This window comes from Apostichopus japonicus, chromosome 4, assembly GCF_037975245.1.
Source record: "Apostichopus japonicus isolate 1M-3 chromosome 4, ASM3797524v1, whole genome shotgun sequence".
NCBI lineage: Eukaryota > Metazoa > Echinodermata > Holothuroidea > Aspidochirotida > Stichopodidae > Apostichopus > Apostichopus japonicus.
Window position 1 is genome coordinate 1,148,284 of NC_092564.1, and position 25,828 is coordinate 1,174,111.

Consider the following 25,828-nt stretch of genomic DNA (forward strand, 5'->3'; position numbering starts at 1 on the left):
AATGACGGTGGTGAGAAGAGGTACTGTAGAATGATAGAGTGGAGTAAATGCGGTTATTGGTTTTCTGCGCAAAAAAATTTCTCCTTTTCCAGTCCCTATTGCACCCCCCCCCCCCTTAAAAAAAAATTCATAGAAATGTCCAATATAAGGACTCTTCCTGAAATTTTCAGCCGTTTCAAGATTATAGTATTGTTATTTTCTAACAATTAATATCGGAAAAATGACGTTAAATTTACTTTTAAAATCAGACTTACAATTTCGCTTACTATAAGGTGCGTTTGTATCTTGTCCGTACTTTACTTGATCTGTAAGCCACGCACTTCGCGTCCACTCGGTTTGAGTGGCTTTAATATACTGTACCCACAAAGTCTGAACTGTGATATCCCGTTGAAGCAATGTCTGTGCTGTCATTCACTGTCATTCGTTTTAGTCAACGCAGTTTTTTAGTGTGTGCAACATATTGTCATTCCTTATGTGTAACGCAATTGTCACCCCTTTTTATGAAGGAACATAAACAATGAATGTAAATCTAAATATCATTCTGAGCAGATTTTCACTAGTTGTGACAACAGAAGGGAAGTTTTCTTCACTTTCTATTATTGTTTTCTCTAATTTTATATCCACTTCCTACTTTTGCAAAAGATCTTGAAAAACAAAAGAACAATTTTAATCTATTTCTTTCTTTTTCATCTGACAAAGTTTTCCATTCACTGACTGAAGTGCAAGCAGTATGACCCCCTTAGAACCTATATCTCATAGTTGACAGCAGAAACAGTTTGGTTATTGTTGGACCAAGACTTAACTGTTCAATTTGAGATATTTCTCATAGGAGAGCATATCAGTAGCAGTTAATCTGTATTGTTACTTAAAGAAATCCCAGGGGTTCTGGTGGTCAGAGACCCCACTGTGTTGCATACCACAAAAACATCCCCTACCTGGTCCCTTAGTAGGCAATACCCAAAATATGGGGATATAAATAGGATTTGTCCAAAAGTCTGAAGAAGTAAATTATTCACAGTACTATCTTGAAAAGGAGCACAAATTTGACTGAAATTAGGTGAAGTGTGAACTAAGAATTCTTTAATGTCATTAGTTAGTTTGAGTATGAATCCAATGTAGAGAGGCAAAAATCAAGAGAAAACACAGTTAAATTCAACAGACTACTGACATCATTAAAAAACATTCTTTGTGTTTGATTCATTACTGTTTCATAAATCACCCGGTTTTGATGCATGTCTGCTAGAATATGCTAGAATGGTCAGCTTCACTATTATCTTTGACTGCGTATCTCATTAATTATAAGCATAATGCCTATTCTGATTGGCTCAGTAACAATCCCTACTACAGAAACAGATCCAACATGATTTCTGCCGCAACAGCTTCAGCTGCAGAGCGAAATGTTAAAAAAAATTCTCATTCTACTTCTTTTTCTTTTCTTCTTTGTCTTTGGCCTATAACAAAATAGATAAATCTAACAGAAACACTATGACAACCAAACCATTCCTTGCTTTAAGGTATCTTGACCCTATTGTGACCCCATGGAGCTCCCCCCCCCCCCCCAAATGTGTTTCATATCTTGAGGAATGTCACCATCAGTCAAAATTGACACCAGATGAATAGTGACTGAGTGTGGGAAGAACTCCACCCGCATTGGCATCAACACAGAGAACCAACTGTAGAGGAAAGCCTCTCTTCAGACATTGAGAAACCCCACCACAAGATTAGAAAACAGATCAAATTTGTAGTCTAGAGAAAATTAGTATGTGCAGTATCTGAGCACTGGGTGGTGGAGGGGGTGGGGAATGGTGTCAACAAGAGGGGAATCATGTAATTAGATGGAAAACCTCTAGGCTCTATATTGCATGGATTTAATAGTTGCAAGACCTGATGAACATTTTGTAGACAGACATATTAAGGTTCATGTGACGGACAATTGTAGTCGAAACTTCTACACAAATGAGAACCAGCTTGACTTTTTTTTTAATGATAGATACAAATTATGCCGGCTATAAATACACTTCGAGAAATAAGCTGATGCTGAAATACTTCAACTACACAAGACATCTTTTAACTCTCCTAGGTAACACAAACAGCAATAAATCAAGATTAATTAATGAAGGCAAGAAAGAGCTACTACCAACCTCCAATACTCGACTGCTTCGATTTCCACGGGATGAACGAGATGAGCGTCTTCCATTTCTTGAAACATGATTGTAATCTAGCGTTGAGTATGGTGGTGGCAGTTCTCCAGGATCGATGATGATATGGGGGGCAGCATTCTCTTCGGGATATTCTTCAGATTGCATAATCACAGGGTCGTTGGATATCTCATTGTACTGAGGCGGTGCATAGGGAGGAGGAAGAAACGGGATGGGAGAGAACTGGTCGTGGGCATCTCCTGTAGGGATGGGGCTGCAGATTCCTCCATTGTTCATGTATCCATGGTGACCGTTGGCATAACCACGCGATAATATCTGTCAAGTAAATTTAAAAGGACACTATTATAGTCATGTAAAATCAGTGACATGGATCTGACTGTCAATCCTGTATAGAAGACATATTAGATGTCAATGTGGCTTGCTGTTAGAAACTACAAATACTTAAAAAAACAACTTTGCTGTTTACCCAAGTGCTGAATGAACTATGGAAATGAAACGCAGTTTTATTTTGTTGATTTTTGTACCAGACTGAACCAGTTTGGCATTGAGTGACAAAGTGACAAAGGCTAATACGACACTAATCCTTGCCATTATTAACCAAACAAATCTTTGATTTCATTCTGCAAGGTTAAAGATTTGCTGCAGACAATTCTGTCAATAGAAACGTTTACATAACTTGAGTTTTTCGTTGTCACTTGAAAACACCCAGTTGGGACAATTGTTTCTATACTGTACTTTCTAGTCACACTTCAAAGGAACTTGTATTTTCAGTATGAGCAGTATGACTATCATGTTGTTATCAGATACAGGTTAAGAACTGTTCATACTGTCAATACGAGTGCTTTGAAGCATGATATGGGAGGACAGTTTAGACCGGCATTAGCATTAGAAAATTGTCCCAACTGGCTGAATGAAAACCAAGCTGAGAGAAAATAAAGCACTTGTTTAACTCTGCAATAAAGGAATGTGAAATCAAGATAAACAGAAACTCAATGACTTTTCTAGTTGACTTTTATAGGTTGAAAATGCAATATTTTGGTATTTTTAAACATCTGAGAAATGCTCATGAATGATATATAAACTAGAAGAGGATAGAAGCAACCTGGATGAATCCTCTAATTACGATATATTCTTTACCACAGAAAGGAGATGAAGAAGAAATATAAAATACCCAGATATGAAATGGATATGACAGGCCAGAAAAAAGATTCTTAAAAGTAATACACTCAGACATATACAAAGTCAAAACTCCCCAATACTTCAACTGTTCTTGATAACCCTTGACCCAGAGAGAATATACATGGCCTCCCTCCATCGAGAGGAATGAATGCCTTTTACGACTAATTCATGATTCCCTCTGATCCTTACACAGCTCAAGGACAAAGAGGAAGAAAAAAATATGCAGTTTGCCGAGTAAAAATTCCAGAAACCATCTCACAACAATTTATACGATTGAGTCTAGTTGTGATGAGATCGACTAACAATTTAATAATCGGAGAGAACCTTTCCCTTCAACTCTTGATTCGATTGACGTGTTCCTCATGTTTTCATGAAAGAATCTAAGGTAGCCTCTAGTCAATGAGACAATTGGATCAGATTAATCAAATGAGTCAAGAACAAAGCCATTCTCTTATGCAAATTGTCCCTTTCCCCTGTCCACTCACCATCAAATTTATGCGCAAGGTTCGGGCAGCACACAGTGGAGTGTAACAGTATCTTCAACTATCCAGAATTAATTTCTTTTGTCTAATAGCAGCTATATATAAACTAAACTATACTTATATTACAGTTTAAACGTGATGAGTGTGAAGGTCTATCGGGAATAGAGAGTGGAAACATTAGAGGAAACCATTTAACTAATTCAGCACATTTTGTGGTTTCATAAAGGGTGTGTCATCATGAGATGAAGCTTTGAGCAGGCCAAGACCAACGGATGTGAGTTCTCATGAATCAATGAACAAAGGGCTGTTGAAATGATCCAATCATTAACACAGCATTGTATATATCATAACGGCTTAATTCATATGGTTTTAAAAGCATTCTAGCATGAAGTTTCCATTTATTAGTCACACTGCAAGTACTAAGAAGAGAGGTCACATGAAGGCTACTTAATGAGGCTATTTAATTGTGTCTGATGAAGATCTGAAGAGATGTAACACCATAGGAAGAGGGAAGGGGAATAACACGAGATGAAACACCATAGGAAGAGGGAAGGGAGAATAAAGAGAGATGGATAAGAGGGAAGGGAGAATAACGAGGGGATGGATAAGAGGGTGGAAGGGACGGTGAGAGAGGGAGTGATGGTGGGCATTGAGATAGTTGAACTTGCTTCCAAAAGTTTGTATATTTACTCTGCTTCTATCATACCTGTTGATCTCAGACCTGACCTACAGGTGTAACTTTGCATGACCATTCTTAAAAACAATATCAAGTTTAAAAATCCTCAAAGGTTAATATGGTATAGAGTTCCTCAAGTTGAGGATGAAGCCTTCAAAAGACCTTTATTTATCTCCCCCTCCCCTTCCCTCCCCCACCCCCTCCATCACTGGAAGTGCCTCATGGTATATACAACATTAACATGTCTGCATACTGCACTCATGTCTCTTCAGTGTGAAATTCTCAATCTCTACTATCATTGCCACCAATCTCCAACTACCTGATTGCACACCAGGACAACCAGTGGCATAATCATGTGATTTCACACCAACTATTCACACACAACATACCACTCACTGACAAAGCAAGTACCAGGTGCACCTGCAAGCTGATAGACATGACCACAATTCAGCTCCATGGAATGTGAGCATGAAATAAGTTGTGGCTTTACCTAGAAGTTTAGAAAGAGGTGGAATAGCACATTCAAAAAAAAATTTAATAGATATATTATGAATTTCAAAGTGATAGTGGTTTGAATTCAGACACATATTTGTGAAAATAAACCTATTGGGGACATTGTCCCACCAGCAACAACTGGTATCAGGGAAACTGACCTCCAGATTTCACAAATAACGGAATTGATTTCAATCGAAGGGGGTAGCTTTATTTGTTCCATGACACCTCCAAGAGACTTTACTATGTCTTGGTATATTTAATCTGTATCTTGACAACTTGCTTCTTATTTTCCCAAATCTAGATGGATTAGAACCCTGAATGGTTGCTTGAATTCATTGTTGAAAAGGTCGTCTGCATTCAGTTTGATTGATTGATTAGAGCTCAAGTTAAATCCAAACTAAAATGTTTAGAAAGCTAAAGCTAAGGCTAGATCAAGCCTAAGGACAAAATTATCAGACACTGGTTAAATAAACACCTGAAATGACACCAAGACAAGGATTGACTTACTTTTGTCTGAAATGAGGTATCCATTGACTGCAACAACATGCAGGTTTGATATAATTACGACATTGGCAAAATATATCTACCATTCATTAATTTATTACATTTAATAGAAGAACACAATTAGTGTTTAGCGATTAGTTAGATATTAAGCCTAGATTTATACAAACCCTGTAATATCAATTTGAAGCTGGGCATGGCCTACATTTAAAGATTTGGTAGACAATTTGGAATGAACTTGTGGAAACAGGTGAAAGAGAAGCATGAAGTAAATGCTGGGTAAGTTACTGCACCTCAGTGTTGCACTTTGTGGTTTTTCTTCACACTCATTATACATGTGCACAATGTAAAACAATAGAGGACTTTCACTTTCACTTTAAGAGCAATATCACATGAGTGGACCAACAGTAGTATATAAGCTATTGGGATTCCTTCAATCTTCCTGTCCCATCCCTCGACCCTGTTGTAAGAAGACAAATTTGAAGAGTGGGAAGAGGGGTTAGAGGGGGAAGAGGGAGAAGAGGGAGAAGAGGGGGGCAGAGGGGGCAGATGGCAAAGGGGGAAGAGGGGGAAGAGGGAGAAGAGGGGAAGAGGGGTTAGAGGGGGAAGAGGGAGAAGAGGGAGAAGAGGGGGGCAGAGGGGGCAGATGGCAAAGGGGGAAGAGGGGGAAGAGGGAGAAGAGGGGGAAGAGGGGGAAGAGGAGGAAGAGGAGGGAAGAGAAGGAAAGAGGAGGGAAGAGGGGGAGAGTTCAAAAGTCACAAGTATCCCTCCTTATCACATTTCTTATAGTGATGATGAATTTTTACTTTATGCAGTTGCCAAGAGGTAAAGAAGTATATCCTCAACTGTTGATAATTGCAAAGCTGGACAAATAGAGACACAAAGCTTGCATGTTAATTAAGTATCTACCATTCTAGGAAATAGACCCTTATCAATATTTATGATAACACCCACTACACATCCTTTCACAGAAACACCTCACTCTTATCCATCTGTTGGTGGCTACAATTTCACTTTATCATTTCCTTTAAACCAACTGTCTATTTACTTTATCAAGTGTGATGAATCTACAGAGCACCCATCATCTTTACAAGCAACAACAAACTCCCCTCAAAGCTTAAATGTTTACTGTGAAGATAGACATTGCCCACGCTAACTGTTGACTTTTGTCACACTGTTGCAGTGTTGCTAATATTATGGAAGAGTTCACTAAGGTTTGTACTGTATACTGTTTTATGAGTGTAGAAGTTGACATTAGATGAATTATCAAACAAGTTAGTCAATGATTTTATATTGATTTTATAGAACTACGGATATGGTCAGCGTGTTTGTGTACGTATCAGTGTACACAGGGCGGAAGTTGTTATAGATCAATCATATATATGTACCTTTATATGAAATGTCAAAATTCCACAAACGTCCTTTAACTGCATTTCACAGACTTAGTAATTTACTTTGGCACAACATCTTTTAATCCCTTGAAATATACTGAAGGCATTACTTAACATGCAAGCCAAGGCCCATTTTAAAAGAAAGATGAATTTATTAACACAGTTTCAATAACAATTATGATTTGGTAACATCAGCACACTGCAGTGTCTCCCCTAATATACCTGTCATGGGGGTGGAGGGGGGGCTCTGCTAAGCATGGATATCTTTTGGCAGAATCAAAGCACTGTCAAAGTGGTTAGAGTAAGGTTCAGTTACCTCATTCATTTCAAACTCTTTAAGATACCATCACAGTCCATTACATGATCTCACACAGCAAAGAAACTAATTGCAAGTAAACCTTGCCAGCGGATAATTTCTTTCCTCTCAGAATATTATTCACAACTTTAGGTTCATTTCTTGCTGTTTGGGTCTATTCATGTCATATCTTACTTAACTTTCCTCCATTCATCTTACTAAACTAAGGATTTTCAAAAGTAAACACATTTTGTTTTCAAAGCCAATATATATTTTTCATACATGTTCGCTCATTTCAAAGGCTCAATATCAGAATGTTCCCTAGCTCATATGTCACACTCATAACTGAAACCACATTTAATGTCAAACCACCATCACTCTGTGGTTGAAATGGAATTTATACAATGTTGGTTCTTAACAAGGAATATCAAGACAAAGCCTGAAAGTCATGGTAAATAAAAAAAAATTAAAAAAAACTCTCAAGTGCAAAATACAAGTTTAACTGCTTAGCAAACTTTGCTCAGGATGTGGTAAACAGATTTCACATGCAACTCAAAAGGTTTCATAATCTGTATAAGGGTCAGGGTACCAGCAGTAACTACAGTGAGTGGTGTATAGGTCTGTGGATTATTATTCAATAGTAACAGACTTTGTGGCATTCATCTACTTACCCTCCCAGATCACAAGGAAAGGGATATAAGGAGAGTATGTGTGTAATCAAGCTGCTTCTCTGGTACGCCACCTTAAATCACTACTTGATAAGTCTAGAGTAATTTTTACATTGTTTGATCAGTTCATGTGTGTGAATGTGTTGTAACATTATATATACATAAGGCTATGATGAGAGAGGGAGAGAGAGAGCATGGTTTACTGCTGTCACCTTGTTGTCATTATACCTTGAGTTACTGAATATTAGACCATCCAAGTACTTGTCAATGCATCCAAGTATTAACAAATTATTATTAGTTTTTAATTCTTGATCGTATAAAATCAAGTCATGTACTTAATAAAAAAAAACAGTACTCACAAGCCACCCAGCCAGCATTTCAGTAATATTTGGGAAGTAGATAAGATATAATACTACTGCAGGATGAGTAGGCTTATAATAATGTATTAAATAACACAATGACTATCTATGGGAGTGAAATACCAACCAAGCTGCATGTACTATCAAGGGTCAGTACCTTCTTATCATCGAATAATAATACATCAACTATGCTTCAATCTATCACAATTAATATTTCACACCCAACTATCAAGGGTCAGTAGTTCTTATCATGGAATAATAATACATCAACTGTGCTTCTATCACAATCAATAATTCACACCCAACTAACTATATGGTCTGTCTTCAGACTCCAAAGTCCTGTATATATATACAACTTGTGACATATTTTATCCTAAAATTGCCATAAAATTCTGTACAGTCATTTCTGGCTTTCACAACTCCTCTAATTACCCAAAGTTTCTCAACCAAAATATCTGGAAAACTTCTGGAAAACAGTCTGTCAGATTATTGACTGACTTGAGAAACCACAAATCAAAGACCCTGTGGAAGGTGGTAGTGACCTGACTCAGGACATGGGTAATGACCACCAGGGGACCCCTTGGTATTCCCTGCTGGAAACTGAAATCTCTCTTCACCATGCCTACAGACATATGCCTAGAGGAATGACAACAATGACACTCTCCAGTTGTAAGAATAAACAATAACCTGGGAAAGCTCCATCCCCATGGCAACAGACCCATGGAGGTTCTCAAGCTACCAGTATGATAAAACAAAGTTATTCGCTGTATCACTTCAGTTTTACAACAAACGAAATGTGAGTGCACTTAAAATCAAAGATATTTAGGATATTTTGGACAATAAACATCTTCATTGTCCCACCAAAGAAACTTAGAGGTCAAAGGAGAAAGTACTTTATTTTTTATTTTTTTATTGTCATTTTTAATGAGGGTAGTCCTGCTCAGTGCAGAAGCACTGCTTTCAAGAGGTGCCCTCAATTGTCAATAAAGTCTACTTGTTCATTTTGGTTGAGTTTCTGGAAATGTTACTTAATTCACTCAAGTATTAGTCTCATTAAGATTATAACTAAGGTGACCCTTAGATTCCTTCACCAAATGGAAATTATCTAATGAATAGAAAATCACATAATTGAGCATAGGCAGGTAATGGGAATACCAAGGAGACCATTGTAATCATCTATATTGTTCAAGGAATTCACGGCTAGTATATATTACAACATCACACTGATTTAATAAGATAAATAGCACTGTGAATCCTGAATTCCTTGGGAGTTACAGAAAATATGTCATAGTTAGCACAAGAACTGCTTTTCCTTCCAGAGCAAGTCATACTCAGTATCAGCTGTATTAATCTTGTGACACCAAAGAGGACCACAAGGTAAGGATTAATACTTGAAATTATTAAATTATGTTTCTCCTTTTGACCTTGATTGGTTTTAGTTTTTAATTCTTTTCACATCAAGAGTGTCAAGAGAATACAAACCTAGTTACTGAAGTCCTAAATAGTTTGAGCAGGGTCTGTTAGTCACTGATACTAATGCATGAAGAGGATGTTTCAAAGTTAGAAGTCTTTCATCTTTTTTCTCCTAGCCAGCTCACTCTGCCTCTGCAGAGATCAAGGTATAATTCATATATCACCTACCAAGGTGGTATTTATAATCACCACTTTCATATTAGTTCTTCTCTATGGTTTAGCTATACACAGAGAATAGAGGGCAGTAGACAAAAACTAGCCTACTAACAATCAAGACCAGCAGTTGACATAAGGTAATCAAATGCTACTGGCGCTATATCACTAATACAAAGTTGGGCTCAAATGTGCTCTTGCGGAATAGAGGGCAGCATTCTGTTCTACGTCAAACAAGATCACTCTTGTGAAGCCTGACCCTGAAATAAACCTAAACTGCTTAAATTGATAGAGTGCCCTCTCTATCAGTTCTGGTTGGGAATGGCTCATCAAATTATGTTGCTTTGTAAACTATATGCACATGAAATATGGTCGTTTGAAATGGAAAAGTTTCAATGGCAAATAAGTTAACAAATTAACAGGGGAAAATAAAACATCATTTATACTTATCATTCTGGTGCTACTTTAATATTTTGCTATAATCATGATTTTAGAGCTGTTCAGAGTTGTGGCAATGATGCAAACAACAGAGATCATGCAACAGTATGGCATATTAAGTAACTCATTATGGAAGGTAAGCGTTAACAAACAACTGATTTATCATCTTTGAGAAAATAATAAATTAGTATGTATGCATCACATGATTAGAGTTCTGTTGTTTCAAGTAAACTTACAAGTCTACGAATCTATAACAATGTTCTAATCTTCAAATTGTTTAACACAAGTTGCAATGTACAATTAATCTCATTTCCCTATCATTTGGCATACCTAAATCACTTTAAAGACAAATTTTGCTTCTTCTTAGATCACTACTTATTAATTATACAATAATTCCTTTTGATTCTGATAGAATTGTTACTTTTTGTTACATTACTATAAATCACATATGTGACTACTTAAGCTAATGAATCTGTAAATTGTAACATATTTAGGTCAAGGGGAAATGCTCTGCTTCCAAACAAACTACTGTTTTTAATTGTTTGTAAATTGCACTCCATGGGGCAATAACATTACTGCAATAGTAGACTGTATTAACAGCTAGTAAACAGCTATTCAAGAACAACATATACACCCTGGGTTACTGTAGCTACACAAGTTACATCATTCATTTTCACAGACTTAGAGACCTTTCTAAATGAAAAGTCAACTGCATAAGTCCAAAGCTCATGCCTAGACTGTATATTATCCAAAGAATGTAAAACCTTGGCCTTCATTTATCCAATTATAAGTACAAACTTACACAGTGACCACACATAGTTAATCATCTTATTGTTCAAATAACATACTAAACAATGTATAATGCATTAATAACTTTACTCGTAGTGTTCCAGCGAGCTACTTCACTTGATGTTTGGTAATTGCATAGCTGGATGGTTTCAACAAATGATTAATTAAGTGTTAACATAAAATACTAATTACTAAAAAATAGTAAAATACATTAGGTTCTGAGTGCAAAGACATATCTTTGCTTTCTCTTTTTTGGCAGAATAGTATTCTCTATAATATACCTTCTTTTATTGTTTCTTTCTTTTTTCATCCCTTTCCCCACCCCCCCTCCCTCCCACAATTTTTTTTTTTTTTTTGCTTTTCTGCTTTCTGCATTTTTTGGTCAGCATTTCTCATGTGCTGAACAGTCAGACCATAAATTGTGTTAGTGAAGTTGAGGCCTATACAAAGTCAATTATGTATAGATTCTCAACCCTCGATAGTTACCTCAGTTCCTATCTCACCATTAACTAGTATTGATGATTCTTACATCTGTCCCTCTCTAGCTATTTTGAGACTTGTCGCTAAGGAGAATCTCTTCGACAACAAACCTCTCAAATCTAAGCGCAGCAAGTCTTGAAACCACCGACATGTGACCGTCTCAAGTTCACCGTCTAACATTTGATCACGGCTATTACACGTGCTATCAAAATAACAGTGTTTTTCTTGATCAATGAATAATTCAAAAGAGAGAGAGAGAGAGCATGATGACCAATGACAACTGCTGACAAAGCATTCAACTGTGGATTTTACCGTAACATCATTTAATTTCAAGCCATGTGAGAGGCCCTGTATCTTCCCCAAAAAAGGAGGTACGCAGTAAATTGAATCACTTCTGCAGACAACGCAAAGGGTGTAATAAGAGGTATCACAAAAAATCAAATCAAATTTTGGCAAGAGAGAAAAATATGATTTGATAAAACCTTCACTGAAGCACAAGTAATTCTACCTGCATTCCTACAGTAAATCTGATGAACAGAATAATGGATAGAGAAATAGATATGTGAATGGAGACTGTAATGTATCATGTATTGAAAGTAGCAATGGAGTAATATTATACCATGATATCAAACTAACAAACTGTTAGGTTGGAAAAACCTGATCTGTGTACGTCTAATAGCCTGGATAACTTCTTGCATATCTATCAATGGAAAGATTCATCAATTGCTATCAGAAGGGCAGCCATGACCGACCCTGGTCATAAGCAAGTTAGATTTTCATCAACCAGCAATAGCTTTCTAACTAAAATGATATTTTGTATTGGTAAAAACAATATACAAACTTTGCTGAAATCCTTAAACTATTAATAGGATTTGCCTCGCAACATCCTAAAGCCACTCAGCTTTTCCTGCTTGCCTTTCAGCCTGATTATTTACCCTACAGTGGAAGTATTCCATGATCCTAACCTCTGTTTCAGGAAGGAGACATTCCAGCCTGGTTATGACCAGCAGTTGTTTTGACCTAATGGATTGAACTGCCCACAGAGATGAGCCTGACCTTGACAACAAACTTGTCCAGCCATTCCTTGGCATTGTTTAGCAGCAGTAATAGCACATAGAGTGGCATTTCTCTGTGGTTGTAAACTTGAGTTGTGAACCATATCTCAATAGACAGGACCCCATGGAGGGTATACCTTTTGGGGGAGCTGTGAGGACAGTCACAAGATATGATTAGGACTCGCAGAGTCAGACAGAGCAATAATAATACACCATACACAGAGATGAAGATATTACACATAACATGGTATTTGTGTGTGAAAAGAAATAGGAACATCCGGATACTTCACCTTGGAAAGGCGGAGAAAAGCAACTAGGTTTTTCAAATCTTTGCATGACGAAACTACAACTGTTTTGGTTATTTATGTTGATATTACTGAGGAATGTTTTCTGTGCTTTCTTTCCATAGGTTTCTATCTCATCGCAAAGGTTTCTGATGCTAGTGAGAAGGTTAACGACAAATGCTCTTCATACAGCTGAACATTAATTTGTATACGACCCCAAGGTGGATCAGTGGAAGCACAGTGTTGTTACCAAGTTATATTGCAGATTCGATAGACAGGGAAAGTGCACTAGTGGAGATGGAGGAGTGAATCAATATTACAAGCAGTTTTTAAAAAAACTTTTCTTCTTTTTTTTCTTTTGGGGGGGGGGGAGAATAATAATTATGACCTTTAATGAAAACTATAATAGAAATCACTCTCAGTAATTTATCGATCAAATTTGTAAGATGTAACATATCATCCTCTCCCTACTCTAACGATCAACAAACCTCCCAATAAATTTAGAACGCATCACATAGACACCATCATTTTGATAAAAAATTTGGAAGAACACATGATAATTTTTCTTCGATTTTTTATTTTTAAACCGCTTCAATGTTTGGAGTTCCTAACAGGTTCACCAACAAGTCTTTTGAATCTCAACTGAGTGGTCCTGTTTTTTTCATTAAACCTTGATGAATAAACGCTTGACATTTCTGTTCAACAGATTAAATATCACTTTCAACAGCTGTGTTCGTATCCTGACAGCTTCAAAGCTGGAGTATGTATATCTATCTACTTCAATAGAAGAAGAAGAAGAGAAACGAACATCAGCTCTCGTTTCTAGCGCCTGTCCCAGGGAGGCCCGCTGAAGGAGTGGTTTATTTCTGGGCAACAGTTTAGAGTGTGTGATGTTATTGTCCAGGTTTTACTTTGAAATACCAAAAATCAATATTGAACTAGAAATGAACTTGACTCAAAAGTTACTGAAGATTTTTCAGCCAAAACTTGTACATGCAATAGGAGTGTACAAAAACTTGTATCCCTCTAAACAATCCAAAGTTCTGTTGAAAGGAGAAGGAGACAACCCTGCTTCTCTTACATCCCTCCTTCAAGACATACCTGCCCCACTCTTCAACCAAAGAAATACTGCAACCCTACCTACATCAGCAATCACAACCAGCCAATGAATATTTCACCAAATGAAACTAGATGCTAATTAACATAACCAATATTATGCCTACAACCTGTTACTCTACAGCACACTAAGTATGTCATATATACAACAATGCACATTTCTTTAGAGCTAATGACTAATTCACATCTGAAAATGAAATCATTTTATCAATTTGAGAGTGAATTCAGAAAATGTTTCAACTGCATCTGCAAGGACATACATTCCTTGATTCCTATGCACATGATCAGTAGACTACTTGCAGAAATAACCAAATCTGTCAGTGAGTCATCCGTGCGAGTTCACTGTGCGTAACTACTTAGTAATTACTCTTACTCATCGTCTACAGCAATAAATATAAAACAATCAAATAAACAACAAAACAACCTTCCCTGTCTTTGTAGCCTCTAGAGGGATCTTAACATTGTTAATTTATAATATTGAATCTGGCATTTAAAAGTATATACATTTTACAAAATCAAGTTTAAATTATCAGATGCTATATGGAGAAAATTGTGAGCAAGCAGCAGGATAAAATGAAAGAAGTTGCAAACTGGTACTTGGCTTGTATATATGATGAAGCAGTTTCTACTATTGAGTTACTTTTTAAAGCATAGAACTGTATACTGTACATAGTATACATACTATTTATACAGTATATACTATATACAGTATATAAATACTACATCTACAGTGTATACTAATTATACAGTCTATACAGTGTATACTATATTTGCAGTATATACAGTATGCTGTATATAGTACATATACTACATCTACAGTGTAGTATACTATTTATACAGTATAAACTATATACAGTTTATATAATGTATACTATATGTGCAGTCGATACTGTATACAGGTTATACTGTTTATATACATACTGTAAACAGTATATATAAGTACACATCTACAGTGCAGTATACTATTTATACAGTATATACAGTATAGTATAGAAAAATAATAATTATGATAAAATATAATATACTGAAACAACAAAGTTTTGTGTCCGCCTTTCATCTCAAAGGTCTAATTTGTGAGAGATGTAACCCCATCATCATCATCATCAATAGTTGTCCTCCTTGTCTCTCATCCGGACTTAATTTAAGTATTTAGGAAAGGGCATATATGTAGAGTTGGAGACAGGATAAGAGATGAGCAAACTACATACATTAATTCCTTTATATTTTCCTTTCTTTGTTATAATTTTAGATGAATTGTGCGGTCAAATTAAAAATGTGCCATTAAAAGTGATCGCTCCTTTTTTATCACATTATCTTATAAGTTTCAACTATTACCAAATAGCAGGAATAACCTAGGATTGAATAAATGCTCTGAAATCTATCTGTGTTAAATCCTACAAAGCAATTACAGCTCCTGAATAGAGAATAGTCCCCTGCTCCACACTCCAAGAAGTCAGCAACTCACTTACACTGCTAACTCATCTGCATGGCTAACACCACAACATATGTTTGTAACATACATTCCTAATATGCTTCAATACCCATTATAAGTGCTGCAAGCTATAGCAGAAGCCATACACACTGCCCTGGGCTATTGCAAGATGTGTACGAAATACGAATCCACGTTCGAAACCTAACCTCTTCCAACTGACACTGTCACTTGCTTTTGACGCCCTCCAAGCCTGAAAAATTTGCATGAAGGATGTTAAAACTGTTTTTCTTTCCGTGTAGTAGAGTCACCAGGGGCAACGTTTTCTGATGATTCACTCTCACCTTCATTCATGGTTAATCTCACCTTTGCTTGCGATCTTTGCCTGGGATGTTGCTGAATTAAAACGATTGAATTTCGCTTCTCTCGTGACACTTACATGATGAAATTGAGTTTGTATGCATAATTAATGCAATGATGATAAGTGGCTAAGACGTACAGGCTTTGTTTAGGAATTGAAAAGAGCAACAGCGTGCAAGCAATGACAGCCGGAAAGCGTCGATGAACAATGAATGGTCAGTAACACTAGTGTTACATACCATCAACTAAGCACAACATCCAGGCTAGTCAGTAACTAAGAATGGTCAGTAACACTAGTGTTAAACACCATCAACTAAGCACAACATCCAGGCTAGTCAATAACTAAGAATGGTCAGTAACACTAGTGTTACACACCGTCAACTAAGCACAACATCCAGGCTAGTCAATAACTAAGAATGGTCAGTAACACTAGTGTTACATACCATCAACTAAGCACAACGTCCAGGATAGTCAGTAACTAAGAATGGTCAGTAACACTGGTGTTACACATCATCAACTAAGCATAACATTCAGGCTAGTCAGTAACTAAGAATGGTCAGTAACACTAGAGTGTTACATACCATCAACTAAGCACAACATCCAGGCTAGTCAGTAACTAACACTTTAATACTGATATCTGCTTTGGTTTCCACATTGAGGCTGCCAACACTCAAGTCATTTCACCGAGTGTGACTTAGTTAAGCAATCCAACACACCACAATCATACAACTTGTACGATGTGACCAATAAGCTTGTTGCTGCCCAGATGCCCAAATGTTTGCTTATCTTTTTCACTTTGAAGATCACTTTAAAAGTCCATATTTGTAGTTAAATGAATTTGGGATGCCTTTGATGTCTTTTGCAACGAATCTACAATATGTAGCTTGACAACATAGCATGGGTTCACATTCGTTGTGGTTCACATGTCTCAATGGCTTCGCTTACTTTACATGACTAGTAAGGTTCACATTCAAGAGGGAGTGAACAGAAGATGAAGTACAAATTCTAGCTGTTAACATGAAACTTACAGACATTATGCTTTATAGTGATATGTTACACCACTTGTGGAATTTCTATGAATGTTGTTGTAAGGTTATACCCTGGCATATCTCTGACAAGTCCCCTTAGATCAGGTTACTATTAGCTATGAAATAGGTTTTTCAGTAAAATGGATCATGTAAGAGACTCTTGTAATTAAAGTAGAATTCTTTGGAGAGGTCTTAAAGCAGCATTTTGCGTTTTGTCGCCGTTTTCCACTTTTTGGACAAGTCCATCGAGTTTTTTACATATATCAATCTCAAAACAGCAAACTAAGATATTAGCCAAGTTTTCCCTGCCAACATCGTTAATTGGCGAATAATTAAGGATATTTGCAGATCATGAGAAAAGTGTCCACGACAAATTCCACAATTAAAATTAATCGCATACAGTTCCCCCAAACCCACTAGTTTGAATTCAACCAATCAAAGATGCAGGTTTAGTTATGAGCCATTGCAAAATAGATTCAAGACTTTGCGTTGGTACAACCAGGGAGTTGTTATGGAACTCCCTGGTACAACTGCCATATAGACTGTACACAAATCAACATGGTGTTGTATTACGTATTGGTCAATGACGTTCATGGTGTTTAAATATTCATATTATGGGCGAGGTTTATTGGGATCCCAACAGAAAATATCTTGGAGAAAAACAAAGTTGAAAGTTGCAAATTTTTCGACTTTTATGCCACCATTTGAAGTAAGATTTAAATAGATAAGCTAGTTATGTATGTCGTTATGGCATAGTGGAGTCAGTGAGGTTGAGAAAAATCATAGAAAAGGACGCAAAATGCTGCTTAAACATCGACAACATCTCCAAGTACACCAAAACCACCTCTATGGAAATAAGTGCTTAGTGCAGATTCCTTAAGAAACTGTGCTGAATTCAAGGAAAATAAAACTAACTTGTTTTGGGGAAAACAAAACAACTGTTTAATGGCTGCTTTAATATTGGTGCATCAAGTCTCAAAATTATAATCCAACTATAAAGGTACTGTAGGTCTCACACAGTTGATGCATGCACAAATAACATGCAATCGTTAAGATCTCTCCGAAGAACGACAGGAGAGTATCATATTGAAATTTCAAATCCAGAATCCTACAAAACACAAAAAAAAAGAGACACTAGTCTATACTGCTGCAGGACATAACGAATGTCTTTCTTTCCTGAACGTGTGACAAGGAATGGAGGTGGTATTTGAAGGAGAGCTATGCATGTTTACAACAGACGGTTTTTTATGTAATTGCTGAAGGCAACCAGACTTCCAATCAATGCTTCCTTTTAGCTGGATTAAATTGCCAATGAATACATTGAACTATTCAAAAGTTCAAGCACTCTGACAAAGAACAGATAGATTTCTTACTTCTTTGAGTGGGAAATGAAACATATGCAAATGCACGAAAACGTTATCCGGTCGATGCAAGTGCTAACTTGATGCTGACGTATCATGATTTTGGAATAAGTCCCGGGAATGTTGAAATCTTGATATCGATCATCTTGAAAACTACATGTCTTCTACTGTAATAATTAATATTCATATAAAGGCAATACAAACCCAACTATTATCATTGGTGTGTGTGGTAGAGATTACAACTGTGATCATGAAAAACTTCCCCAAACAGCTAACATAATTGTACATCATTTGGGAGATATCACAAATTTACACACAAGGGTTCAGTTCAAGTCTAAATATGACATCATTGAGCCACATGTTGTGCTTGAATTCATAATTTGTTTCTTAATTTAGTGTAAGATTTATTTTATGCACTGGAGATGGGTTTTGCAAATTTTGCTGAATCTCAAACAAAATTGAAGCTCTGTTTTGATGACCAGACCTAATGATGGTATTGGTTTAAGCACCAACACTGTTCATGTTAATATTCCAAAACTTACTGGTTTGGATATTTACGAGTGACGAGCTTACCTGTCTCCTCACAACCTTAGCACCTCATTCTACCGTGCCTATAAAGTCCTGGTAAATAAATAACACTGTGCGCCCTCTATGACCGGACCCCCCTTCCGGTCCCTCCTCCTTTCTCATGAGACCATTCCTGAAGAGTGGCCTCACGGACGCGGGAGTGGGGGTGGCAAGGACTGGCCACCCCCAACGACCCCCATCGAGTTAACTTCCCAAAGTGAACCCCTAACAAAAAATTCACTGACGCCTTCCTAGCAGGGGGGAGTGTAACCCTCCCCGGCGCAGCGGGAAGGGGGGACACTCTCCTGAACCCTGCAGGCGGAACTACCCCTTACACTAACAAGGAGCCTAAAGATTTACGGTCCGCCACTTGTTACCCTTAGACCAACTTAGGTGAGAACGTAAGTGGAAGACTATGTACGCAAACGCATACGGAAACACATAGGTACACTCACCGATAGACATAGTTGATGGCTCTCTGGTGGATGGTGGTTCTGTCTATCTGGTGTGAAGCTCGGAGTCGTGAGTCAAGTCGAGCGACCGCTCCTCCGTCCGGCTGTGTCCCACCACCCTCTCAGGGGAGGGAGGCGGGAATGGAGACAGGTAAGCTCGTCACTCGTAAATATCCAAACCAGTAAGTTTTGGAATATTTACTTCGCTCCTCGCTTACCTGTCTCCTCACAACCTTAGCACCGAGTGGCACTGCCCGATGGTGGGAGGCCCGAGGGGTGGGACCTGTTACCCACCGGACCTCGCATCACCGCGCTACCAAATGCCGCTTCGGCGTGTAAAGTGTCGGTCAAGTAGCAGGCGACGAACGTAGTTGGAGTTTTCCACGCTGCTGCTTTGAGTATGTCCTCTATCGGGATGCCGGCGAATAGGGCTGTAGAGGCCGCGACCCCTCTGACGTCGTGAGCCCTTGGTCGGGAGGTCCCCGATGTGAACGGGCGTATGATCTCTACTAGCCACCTGGATAGAGTGTCTTTGGAGGCCGCTGCGTAGGGTGGTCGTGGTATGATGAAGAGAGAAGTTGATTGTCTTAACTTCTCTGTCTTGCTCAGGTACCACTTCAGTGCCCTGACTGGACACCATCGTTTGTCCTCGGCTACTGATGACATGGTCTTAATTTCCGGGATGAAAATGTCTCCTGGCAGGAAGGTCAAGGTCTGGTTCTTTGCAATAAATGACGGGTCTGGAACCATCCTCACCCCGTGGCCCTCAAATCTGATGTGATTCTGCTTGGTGGATAGGGCGTGGAGGCAACTCCTCCTTCTTGCTGACGCCACTGCGACGAGGAAGAGTGTCTTTTTTGTGAGGGCAGCCAGGGAGGCGTTAGCCATTGGTTCGTATGGTGGTCCTGCCAGGGCATGTAACACTGCTGAGAGTCCCCAGGAGGGGGCTAGCCGTCTGATCTGTGGGCGACGATTCGCCATGCCTTTGATGAGCTGTGCAATGTACGGGTTATTGCTCAGTGTGGAGCCATCTGGGAAGCCCTGGTGGATGGCAGCGATGGCCGACCTGTAATTCCTGATGGTGGAGACTTGTTTCCCCTCTCCAAAGAGTGAGAGGAGGAACTCGGCTATCTGTGTCACAGAGGCAGCAGGCAGCAGTATCTGTCTCGGTCGGCACCATTGGTCGAACTTCCGCAGACGGGAATCGTAAGTCGCTGCGGTCGTTCCCCTTCTAGCGTCGGCTGCCATCGCGGCAGCTGCTTCTGAAAAGCCTCTCTGTCGTAGGGAAGACCGGACAGCCTCCAGGCAACTAATTGTAACCCCTTGATGTCTGTGTGGGAGAGAGTTCCCTGTCTCTGGGACAGTAGGTGAGGCTTGTCCGGTAGACTCACTGGGACGTCCATGAGGAGTTGGGGGATCTCGGCGAACCAGGGTCTGCGAGGCCAGAACGGGGCTATTAGTGTGAACCTGCCCTTGGAGTTCCGAATTTTCCTGAGGACTTGTCCGATCATACACAGCGGCGGGAAGATGTACGCATCCATGTGGTCCCAGGAGAGGGACATTGCGTCCGTGTGGTAGGCCAGGGGGTGGAATCGTCTGGAACAGAAGGTCTGGAGTTTGTTGTTCTTGTGTGTTGCGAACAGGTCTATCGTGGGCCTGCCGAAGATCGAAAAGATTCTGTCGCAAGTCTCCTGTTCCAGAGACCATTCGTTGGGGTCTATATGCCCCCTGGATAAGGCGTCCGCCATCACGTTGAGCTTGCCTGCGATGTGGGAAGCCCGTAGGATCGTGCCGGAGTCCTCGGCCGCTGTTATCACCTCCCACGCGAGTCGGCACAGTCTCTCTGAGCGGGTGCCCCCCTGCCGATTGATGTAGGCCACCACTGTCGTGTTGTCGGTGAAGATTGTGGTTATCGTTCCCTGTACGTGGTCGTTGAAAACTTCCAGGGCTCTTTTGACCGCCATCATCTCCAGGATGTTGATGTGGAGAGATCTTTCTGTTTGGGACCACGTCCCCCATGCTGTGCGATTGCTCCAATGAGCTCCCCATCCGGACAGTGACGCGTCCGTCGTTATCGATGTCATTGGTAGCTGTATCGCAAAGGGTACCCCTGAACTCCAGTTGTTTGGGTCGAGCCACCATCGAAAGTGTTGGGTGACCTCCTCTGACCTGTAGATGAGCGTTGTTTTGTCTGGGTCTGTAGGGTCTGCGGACCTCAGCAGGTGCAGTTGCAGAGGTCGCATGTGTAGCCTGCACAGTCTCACTATATCGATGAGGCTGGCCATGAGTCCCAGGGCCCGGAGCCATGTCCCCGTTGGTGACCCCCGGTGTGCCAAGATCTGTTGTGTGGTCGCCTTGACTGCCGCGACTCTTTCTTCTGAGGGTCGGGCTACCCCGGTGGTGAAGTCCAGTATGGCCCCGAGGAACTGGATCGTCTGGGAAGGTGATAGCCGTGATTTCTTCTGGTTCACGATCCAGCCCAGTTCTTGAAGGGTCTGGAGCGTTTTGTGGACGTTGTTGGTTGCTTCCGATAGGCTGTTCCCTACTACCAACCAGTCGTCTAGATATACGTAGAGGGTGACCCCTCTTTTTCTGAGGTAGGCGACTACTGCTCGCGCGACTCTCGTGAAGGTTCTGGGAGCCGTGGCTAGGCCGAATGGGAGCGCCCGGAACTGGTAGTCTTGTTCTGCGTACCGGAACGCTAGGAATCGTCGGTGTTCTCTGTGTATCAAGATGTGCAGGTAGGCGTCCCGTAAGTCTACGGTCGCCGCCCACATGCCCTTTCTGAGTAGGGGTAATATTAAGTTTAAGGTCTCCATACGGAAGTGTTTTGGTCTGATGTGTTTTGTGTTCAGGGGTTTTAGGTTTAGAATGGGACGCCAGGTGCCGTCCCGTTTTTTTTGGTCAGAAAAAAGGAGGACCGGAAGGGTGGTCCCGTCTCTTCCGGAACTCTTGTAATTGCCTGCTTGGCCAGCAGGGCCAGAATTTCCCCTTCTAGGGCTAAGCGTTTGACGGGGTCCGTGGGTGTGAGTGTCTGCCTTCCTCCGCCCCCGAAGGGTGGGCTGGAGGAGAATTCTATTTTGTACCCGTGTCTGACTGTGTCCAACACCCACTTGTCCCCGCCAATAAATTCCCATTGCTGGGAGAAGTTTGTTAGTCTCCCCCCCACCGGCGGAATGGCCGCGGTGAGGTGGGCACCCCTAGGGCTGGGCGGCGAACGCTGGTCGAGTGGAGGAGCGGTCACTGTCCCGTCTGGTCGACGACGAGCCTCTGCCTCCTCTGGGGGCCCAGGGGCGGGTCGGACGGAAGGCTGCCCCCCGGCTTCTGCCTCTGAGAGCTCCTCTGCTCATAGATTTGGCGGGTGCTGCTCTCGTTCCCCTAGGTGCTCTGCTCTCCCTCGGGCGGAAGGGTCTGGTTCTCTGGGTCGGTGGGGGTCGGAATTCTGATTTGGCCAGAGTCTCCCTTCGGGCCACCTCTTCCTGCAGTTTCTTTTGGAAGCAGCCCGCAAAAAGGTCTTCCCCGAGGATTGGTAGTTCCAGCATTCTGTCCTTCGCCTCCGTCGAAGGCCAATGGATGGCGGAGACGATGTTTTGTCTACGGGCCTTTACGGACCTGGTAGCGACCCTTGCAAATTGATCGTACGCGAGCCTGACGAGGGGGCCCAGCAGCAGGAGGAGCTGGCCCGCTTCGTCCCTGGATACTTGGCTGCTGTCCTCAGGGAGCTGTTGATGGTGTCGCATGAGGACTTCAGCTGATAGCATTAGTACCGATGCGAACTTCATGCCCGAACGGGCTGCCATGTCCATCTCTACCAAAAGCTCTTCTAGCTTCCTCTGGTCCGGGGTCTTGAACACGTGTGTGGATGAGGCCCCTTGTTCGGCTTTTAATCTCTCCTTGGCCTCCTGGGGGATGGTTGGGCATCTAAATAGATCCTTCCAGGCCTCGTCAGGTACCCTGACCGCTCTATCTGCCCTGGCCGGGAAGGCCGTCCACTTGGTCTTGTTGGCAATGGCCTCAAATCTGTCATAACAGGTTGCGTCTACTGGTATGGTAGTTTTGGGCTTATATGACGCTTCGCCGGTCGGCGGTCGCCGTCAATTTTGATACCCGGCCCGCCTTCTGCGGTTGCGTCTCGGGTTCCTCGAACCCCAGGTGTCGTCTGAATATGTCTGCCGCCCGTGTTATTAGCTCCTGTGGGAGGGCTCCTCCTGTCGCGGGCGCTTCCTCCGGTTCGTAATTGTGGCCAAAGCTGTCCTCCATAGGATCGTAGTCGAGAGGATCTGGATCTATGGGCTCCCCTTCGTCCTCCAAGCCGGAAAGATTCACCGACGCTCTGCAATCCAGAGCGTCCGGGTCCGGGGCCGGTTGCGGGGCCATGGTCGATACGGGGCTGGTAGGGCCCGGTGCCACGTCGGCTACCATGGACGTCCTTTGCTCCAGCAGGGGCCGTAGCAGGCCGGTGAGTTTGGATAGCCAAGCTGGTTCCTCTTCCTGACGCCGTCTCGGGGACCGGCGCCTCCTCTTGGATCTTCTGTATCCATCGTCGGAAGAGTCCGAGGACTCGTCGGAGATTGGAGAGTATCTCTTCCTCTCTCTCCGTCTTAGGGATCTTGTATGCGACCCCGATCTCTCCCTTCTGGGTCGGCGGGAGGACTCTCTCTCCCTACTTTCTCGGGCCGGGATCTCCGTCGGAACCCGCCTCTCTGGCTCCCTGTCCGGCTCCCTGGAACGGGACCGGCTCCGTCTCCGCGTCCCCTCGGTTGCTCTCTCTTTTGGACCCGAGCCTCCCACGGCCGGAGGGCCGCGCTCTGTGGGTCTGTGTAGCTGCGGCCCGGACTGAGACGGAGTCTCCAGCCCGGCCGAGCTGTGCCTCTGCTTTGGAGGTCTTTTCTTGGCAGGAGCCTTGCCTTTGCTCCTGCCCTTCCCTCTGGCCGTAACTGATCCGGACGTAGCCGGGGCCGTTAGGGGAATTCTTTCTCTTTCTCTTTCTCTTTCCTCTCTCTCTACCTCTTTCTCTCCTTCGGCCCTCTCATGGCCACTCTCCTCCACCTCTCTCTCTACTACTCCCTCCTCCTCTCTATCTCCCGTTATTCCTGGAACCTCCGGCGCCCCGATTGCGCTCGGGATCGAGTCCAGCCTTCCCTGGAGCTTGCTACGTAAGCCCTCAAGCCACAGGTCGATGTCCTGCCACTGAGCTGGTGTAAACTTAGTACACACCAGGCAGGGGTCTCGTCGAGTGCAGGATCTGCATTTTGGACAAAGGTCGTGCTCGTCCCAGGCTCTGCCTGGGCGAAACATAGAGCAGTTGATGCACTTCAATGGATTGCGTGACATGCTGAATAACCGGATTAAGGAAGATTACTTCTTAGTGATAAATGAACAACAATAGAAGCTTAACGTAAGAAGGGAGAACTAGGGAGGGAATTATGCTTAGGTGGAGCGTAGCGTAACCTAGCAACGGTAAACAAGGTAACGCTACGGGGTGGCCTAACGAGAAAATGGAAGCTGAAACGAAAATGAGAGAGCGAGAAATACATACAAAAAGGAGTGAATATACGTGAGCAATATGAATCCCCAAAAGGGGGACGAGAGAAACTAATTGGGGGGAAGAAGCTAGTAAACAAGCTAAGAAAACACAATAACAACAACACGCTTTAGCGTGGGGAGGAATAGGGCGGGAACCTAGGCAGTTTCGCGGAACTGCTAACCCCGCCGCAAACCAACCCGAGGAGGAAACGCACTACGAAAACAGTCTCCAAAACCCTCCCTTTTTGACAAAAAGGATACTTATCGGTCAGGAAAGGACTGTCAAACTTCTAAAGATCCGAAGCTAAAAAACTTCCGGCGATCGTCGAAGAAAACCAAGACAATTTTCCAAGGAAACTATCCACAAGAAAAATATGCGTGTAGGCACTTGGAATGGTAGAATGAAAAAGGAGGAGGGACCGGAAGGGGGGTCCGGTCATAGAGGGCGCACAGTGTTATTTATTTACCAGGACTTTATAGGCACGGTAGAATGAGGTGCTAAGGTTGTGAGGAGACAGGTAAGCGAGGAGCGAAGTAAATTTGAAAATATTATAAAGGAAAAACAAAGAGAAAGTATTAGTTTCAGATCTATCCTCGTAGCTCACTATGACATCACAGATTTCTACAATGACATCAACCAGAGGAGACATGTTAACTACAACATCCTCAAAATGGCGCATTAGCCACTTTCAGCTGTTTCAAGGACTTGTTCTTAACACAGATCTCTATTAGCTAATTTATAATGGTTTAGTTAGTGTCTCCTTTAACTTGATGATTGAGATTATTGCCGAGGGTTACGTTCAACTAGTAACCAGGTAAAACTCATCACTGTGTTCCCAAAAATACTAGAAAGTCTGTTAATAATGGACACTAAATTCTCAAACTTTAACAGGCATTTTAATGCAAACCTAGAATCATTTTCACTCATGGAGACATTTTGTTCTCAAATCCAGCACTCTTGAATGCATGGCAATAACATAGTTTAAAATCATTACTAGAAGTACTTTCGAGACAAGTTTAGCAGTCTAGTACGAATCTTTAATGACCTTTAATAATGTTACACCCATACAGGCCTTCTCTCTTTTACACATGTATGATTTAATGTGATCTTT

General features: G+C 41.4%; 1 protein-coding gene across 2 annotated transcripts in view; it reads right to left on the reverse strand.

Moving 5' to 3' along the window:
* The window catches only part of LOC139966067 (uncharacterized), a 79,144-nt gene that overhangs the window by 19,640 nt on the left and 33,676 nt on the right, over positions 1-25,828 (reverse strand). For both annotated transcript variants that reach the window (XM_071968718.1, XM_071968719.1), the window contains exon 5: positions 2,142-2,474. In XM_071968718.1, the coding sequence (XP_071824819.1) occupies positions 2,142-2,474 (333 nt within the window). The remainder of the gene's footprint in view (positions 1-2,141; positions 2,475-25,828) is intronic.